This window comes from Coptis chinensis, chromosome 7, assembly GCF_015680905.1.
Source record: "Coptis chinensis isolate HL-2020 chromosome 7, ASM1568090v1, whole genome shotgun sequence".
Lineage (NCBI taxonomy): Eukaryota > Viridiplantae > Streptophyta > Magnoliopsida > Ranunculales > Ranunculaceae > Coptis > Coptis chinensis.
In genome coordinates this window covers 1,178,405-1,185,696 of record NC_141462.1, presented here as the reverse complement: position 1 = coordinate 1,185,696, position 7,292 = coordinate 1,178,405, and the positions used below count along the sequence as shown (strand labels likewise).

Below are 7,292 nucleotides of genomic sequence, written 5' to 3'. Positions count from 1 at the left end.
TGAAACAAATTCACTCCCAATAATACACAAAACAGGAGAACAAAATTCGATTCCAATATTACACTAAACATGGCTTCTGTTTCCCACTTAACACACTTCGCCCAGCATGGTCAATAGTCTAAACTTCGGAACAAAATTTAGTTCAAGATTACACCTAACATCATGTCATTGTGGGGAAAAACATGTAATCTTTTCATGCATGTGCAGTCCTTCTAGCTCTTTTCCACCTTTATCAGTCTCCATGGAAGCAAGCACTATAATGCAATCAATAATTTGTTATAGTCTCCATAGTATAATTTCTTATACCATCTGTCTGGATAGTCATTTCAACAATCAAGACTTAGTTGTCTGGATAGCCATTTCAATAAACAAGAAAACGAATGGAAACCAACACTATATCGGTAAGCATGAACACCACCAAACTCATGAATCCTTATCCTGAATTCCTGAAACGCCCCATCAATGCCTTTTTAATTAAATTCGGGTATTTTCGTTTCTTTTTAATTAATACGCCCATCAATAGTATGAAATTATGAATAAATAACATACTGATAACATTATAGTTTTTTCCCGAGTCCTCGGGGCAAAAATATCCATCAGTACATTGAAGGCAGAATAAAAACAAATTAAACATGGAATAGATAGCATGGTAAACATGAAGCACGTCCTATCGCATAGGCAATGGAACAACCCATTCTATATAAGGTCGCATAATGTAAATGGTCCTTGGATCAAGTTCCAATGATCTCATTTTCTGCAGCCGGACATCAAACACATAGTACTCGAAACCTTGGCCCTCTCTCTCAAAGATCCAAAATCGACCATTTTCAAGAGTAGAGTTAACACGCATTTGAAACCAGTTTTCAAAAAATTCCATTCCGCACACTCCTACATTATATCGCTTGCGCCATTCTCCAGTGCAAAGGTCTTCCAAAGCCCAAACTTCCCATTCATAACATATGCGTCCGTAGTTTGGTACAACAACAGATACGCAACCATCTATTTCATGTAACGAAGTTGCATGACAGATACAGCGTGGGAGTTTTGACAAGTAAAACTTCTCCTCAACACTGTCAAAAGATGCCACATATAACACTGCTTCACCGTACGTCATATCCAACCCACTCAACATGAAATAAAACACGCCTTTAACGGTAATGGAAGTATATTCACGAGGAAACCATTTTATTATTTGCTGAAAAGGTGAATTTATCCAGTCCCATTTACTAGAGCCAAGTGCATGCACTTCACATCCGAGCAATCCAGTCAAATTGACAGCAATTGACACCACTTTGTACTCCCCAGTGGAATCAACAAATGTGATTCCAAGTAAATATTTCAGAGAATCACTCCGTGGACTACAAGGGGGCAGTGTGAGCATCTGACCAGTAGCAGGATTAGATACAGTTAAGTTTCCTAATCTGTCCTCAAACAATACCAAACCATTGCAAGTATTGACCACAAACTTGCTAGTATTGTCCACAAACTTGCTAGCATTGTCCACAAACTCACGACTTAAATTACGAACACTGATCTTAGTTTCCCGTATTTGTATAATATCAGGACGAGCATAACGAACACCCAGTCTTCGTAAGAATGCCTTTGTCATCGGTATGGATATCAAACTATGATTTGAATGATGAAAGTGGGCGAGAATGAAACGGGAACTACGGAACAAATTATACCACTCTTTGCAACTATACCTCAATTCGTAAACTTTACGTGCAGGAAGCCTGACAAAGACGTTGAAGATGATATCCACCACAAGATATGGCACAACCCATTCCTGTTCCTTCTCATTGCAATCAGTATATTCTTCAAGATTATTCTGATTCTCCATGACACCAACTCTTACTTTTCTCTCGAATTTTGCTGCATAAAATCATACCAAATGAGCCAACCTGTAATAGTGAAGAAATATATATACACAACAAAAACACGAGCCAATCAATTTCGGATATCATGTTCCTTTGGACCCTGCTCTGGTGTAATTTAGTTTCATGGATCCGTGTATATGATCTGTTTCATGGTAGCCAACTTTGCTGCCACTAGATCAATGAGTGCTCCAAGTAGATTTATACTAAGACGTGATAGAAATTAGCTCCACAAAGAATTAACTTAATTTCACTTAATTAGTGATTGTGTTCAGCATTACTCCTGTTTGCTTAAAAGAAGGAATACAGTGTACTGTGGCACATAGATAAAGCAATGGCACGTCAAAAAGTATAATTTTATTCATCAGACTCTTTGCAGTGTATCCTGCCCGATTGAAACACTTTTTTCTTCTAGCTTTCTGCTTCCAAAAAATTTTAAAGCTGTTGGAAAGACAATTTACAGCAGCAATTGAAACGAATTTTGGTTTCAGGTATGAAGACAGTACATGTTTCCAAGTTTAAATGTTTTAGGCACTCTTTAAGCAATACCAAAGGGAGAGGAGAAAAAACAAGTTAATTGACAAACATGAAAAAATAAGTTGACGACAATCATATGCACATACCTCACTCTTTCTTCGAGAGTCTTCTTCGAAGCTTCTACGATTTCCCACACGTTCGCTGTAACAATTTTCAACTACAAACAAACTTTGTCAGTATTACTATTATTTTTATATATTTTTATTACTGCCTCTCCTCAACAAAACGAGAATTTTATTTATAATCCGCCTCGTCGATCTTGGTCGTCCATTTTAAACCTATTAACCATGGACGGTTAGGATTTGTCACAGTTCTCCCCTTCATATATTACCAACCCTCATGATGCGCTTTAAAAACATAAGATTAAACCTTCTGGGTGAACGGCAGACCACTGGATTAAATACCCGAACCAATAATTTAGAGTCCGTCCAAGATTTGTGGGCTTAGGCAACCGGCTAATTGGCCTAATGGACGAGCCGGCCCTGAATAGACAAGACTTAATAGAATGTTATCAGACCCGGCCCGGACCTCAACCCTACAAGGGGACCGGGTTACTGGGTTGGCGGTTCAACTAATAGGTTAAACACAAATTTAGGCCCAAACACATAAATTGACTAATAATTTCGGTTTTACGTATGGTTGACGAATAATTACGGTTTTAGAACAAAAACGGGCTGACATCAGGATCTATCACTAATAATTTCCCTATAAGGACATTTTACCGACTCTGAATAGACAAGACTTAATAGAATGTTATTAGACCCGGCTCGGACCTCGACCCCACAAGGGGACCGGGTCACTGGGTTGGCGGTTCAACCAATAGGTTAAACACATAAATTGATTATTAATTTCAGTTTTAAGCATAGTTGACGAATAATTACGGTTTTAGGACAAAAACGGGCTGACATCAAGATCTATCACTAATAATTTCCCTATAAAGACATTTTTGGGCTGACGTCAGTAAGTTATTTTTTATTAATACCAATTATGACCTTCTTCTCCATCTAACAAAAAAACTCAAACTAGAAACTTTTAAAATACTTTTGAGATCTAATTGTTTCCATATTTGAGCTGGTTGATTTGTGTGTTGTGAACTTGTGATTAGTGATTTAATATATGAGAAAACATTTATCTTCTTCTCCATCTAGCAAAAAAAAAACTCCAACTATAAACTTGTAATTTTTTTTCAGATCTAGTTGTTTCCATATTTAAGTTAGTTGATTTGTGTACGTGTTGTAATTAATGATTTAAGCTATAAGAAAACATCTTATTCTCTTATGACAAACACTCTTCTCATTTTTTAATTCTAGGTTATTGATAATTGAAAAATAATTAGGTCGATTTCGGCACCAGTTCGACAAACAATTGAACAACAATTGAATTTCTTTTTCAAATCCTCAAATATTGTATTAATAAATTGTGTGATTTATCTCGATTTCGATATTGTTATCGTCGATGATATTTTTAAGTTTAGAGTAGTAGTCCGATACACATACAAATACTACTATGCATGTGTACAACACACATACAAACACCATTATGCATGTGTACATATAGCACACATGCAAACATCATTATACATATGTATAATACACATGCAAACACTGTATATGTGTATACATGGGAATAACAAACATGCAAACACTACTATGCATGTGTATACCACACATGCACACACTATTATGCATGTATGTAACAAACATGCAAACACTACTACCACACATGCACACACCAATATGTATGTGTTCAACAAACATGCAAATACTACTATGCATGTGTACAATATGAAATAAATTAAAATTCTCATGTTAATCCTAACATAAAATGTGAGTGTGCTTGAAAAGTCACGTGAGAGTTTTCCCTAATAGCCACAACATTTTGATTTTGATTTAACTGATAAAAACTTAAATAAGGGTAATATTGTCTTTCAGCAGTGGTCAACCCGGTTTGTCCTAGAGCCTTAATTATTTACGGAACCAGACTAGAAGCGAAATTAAAACGCAATTTTGTCCTACGGACCCGTTTTCTGTAGGTTGAACTGGATCAGTGGGTTGAACCGCACAAGTATTATTAATTTTATTATATATTTCTAAACTAATCTACACAAACATAAACAATGTTTCCTCTCCACTGGATAGCGCGTGTTGCATTTTCCCGAGATTCCCAAGTTCAAACCAATGTCACCAAGTTATTAAAAAAACGCGTTTAAAACCCCGTTAAATTGGTAAGACGTCTTGTATCAGTTTAAAACTCGGGTTTTTCAAAATATTGCGTTTTAAACTTAAAAAACGTATTTTTTCCTGAGATTTTGAAAATCTCCCATTTAAAACTTTATTATTATTTTTTTTAATCTATCTAAAAGAAAGTGCGAGAAGAAAAAGGGGTTTTAGAGTTTACCTTTTTAAAAAGTGGGAGTTAGATTGACTTATTGAGATAGTTCTATTTTGCATTGGACTATTAATACTTTGAAATTTTAAAGTTATTCACTTATTTGTAGTATTTAATTATGGCATTATGGTTGGTAATTAATAGTATCTTATTTAGGGTCGTGTTTTGGTACTGAATCTAAAACTTATAGTATTTGGATGAGTAATTTATAACTTGGTACCTTAATGTATTTAAATTTTCTTTCATTTGTATTATTACTCTTATAAAAAAATCAAATTCTTTATCTATTGTATTCTTTATCATTGGTTTTTACCGTTTCTTTTATATATTATACGTTTTAAATCCGTTTTTTATGCCCCACGTTGTTGTTTTGTTTTTTTTTTTTCCGAGACATTCCGTTTAAAACACGAATTAAATTTTTTTCAAGTACAACATTTTAAATCCGTACCGTACTTGGTGACAATGGTTCAAACCACCCACCCAACAACTTTTGTTTGTTTTAAAACTTTATTTTCATACAAACAACATATTAAATTGTAATTTTGAGGAGGAAGTTTACATCAACAACACTAGGTAGACGCAGTGGCATGTTAACTGATGAGCAACTTGGGTGACCAAGGTTCGAGTTGGGCTAGTTGTCCAAAAACTCCAAATTGGTTTTGGAATTTCTAAGATTTTCACAATTGGGTTAGTGGGTGGTTGGTCCACTAGTTGAATTGGGTTTGACACAAACCGCCCGCCCGAGTTAGCTGATTTGTAACTAGGTCATATGCTTAAACGATCTGATATATAGTAGACCCAGCTCGGTTATATTAGGGGACCGGTTTGCCGATTTATCGAGTCAAACTGTTGGGCTAGGCTGGGTATGATAACACAGTTAATACTCCTGCACATAGTACAAAATATTGCGATATTTCATGATATATATCGAGATATCAGAAAAAGATACATAAATATCACGATATACTCCTAGATATATTCAACTGTAAATATCAATGATATTAACGATATTTATAGATATTTTACGATAATTTGTGTAGTTAACAATTTTATTTAATATCTATTATTATATTTCAAATAAATATAAATTATACTAGAAAGTAGACCCGTGCATACGCAACGGCTCTTTTAAAAATTTGCTCAATAATCATAACTATACATATATAAATTTTCTAACAAATCGTGATTCATGTTTTTCTAGCTAACCCGTTTTAATTTCCTAACAAATTGGTTTAATTAAGTTTTAAAAACCTTTTTTTTAATTGGGGAAGGGATTCCGTTTTAATTAAAAAGTGTGATTCCCGTTTTTAATATGAGAATGATTTTTGTTTTAATTAGAAGTGTTAGATTTTTCTTTTTCTATAGGGGAGGAATTTCCATTATAATAGGAGAAAGATTCTCGTTTTAATTAGAAGTGCTAAAATTTCTCTTTTCAATAGAAAAGGAATTTCCGTTTTAATAAGAGTTGATGAGGTGAAATTTTAAGAAAGCTAGAAAAATATATACCTCTTGTGGGAGCTTTAATATTAAGATGTAGATATCAAGAAATATCAATAAATATCTACAATATCGATGATATTTATCGATATTTTGAATATATCTACGATATTTGCATGTGAAACAATGTCAAATATCTCCAAAAAAGAATATATATCCACGATACATATCCATAAATCAGGAATTGATATTTTGTCATAACATGATATTTTGTAGTATGCTCCTGAAGGCCTGAAGCTAAACAACCCTAGTTTTTCAAGTTCATCTACAAAATACAAACTAGTTTTCAAACCCGTCTTACGAACGGGTGCCGTTATATTAAATTATTCTAAAAAATATTAGTAATTATACAAAGCTATAAGATATATATGAAAATTATATTAATTACTAATTTAAATTTCTTGCACAACTCTCAATAAAAATAAAACACCAAACCTTAATAAAACCTATAGACTTCTTTTAATAATTGAAGTTTGATGAGAATGCTCAATGTGGCGAAAATGATATTGAAACTACTTGAATAGTAAGACACTCTTAATCATAATAAAATAATTATGATAAACATTATTTAAAATACAAAACTATACTTGTCAAGACATTATATTCCCTCTACAAATAATACAACTATGTTTCGAGGTTAGTTCAATGCATTTGCATCAAGTTTCTGATTTTCTGTTAATTATTCATTGAGGTTAGTTCAATGTAGTTATTGCATCTAGTTTCTGATTCCCCATTACTTATTCTTTGAGGTTAGTTCAATGCAGTTGCATCAAGTTTCCGATTTCCCGTTAATTATTCTTTTAGGTTAATTCAGTGCAGTTGTATCAAGTTTATGATTTCTCGTTAGTTATTCATTAAGGTTAATTTAGTGCAGTTGCATCTAGTTTTCGATGTTTCATTAATTAGTTTTTGAGATTAGTTCATTGTATTTTCATTCAGGTTCTAATTTCTCATTAATTACTATTTCATATTAGTTCAACACATCTGCATCCAGTT

The 7,292-nt window shown here is 33.4% G+C and overlaps 1 protein-coding gene across 1 annotated transcript; it reads right to left on the bottom strand.

The window, feature by feature from the left end:
* Positions 1-520: 520 nt before the first annotated feature.
* Positions 521-2,625, bottom strand: LOC147485040 (putative F-box protein At3g17480). Its single transcript, XM_086572025.1, has 2 exons — positions 2,498-2,625; positions 521-1,872 (listed from the first exon to the last, which is right to left on the bottom strand). Exon 2 carries the CDS (start codon positions 1,838-1,840, stop codon positions 668-670), a length of 1,173 nt encoding a protein of 390 aa, XP_086428151.1. The 5' UTR covers positions 1,841-1,872; positions 2,498-2,625; the 3' UTR covers positions 521-667.
* Between the last annotated feature and the right edge of the window lie 4,667 nt (positions 2,626-7,292).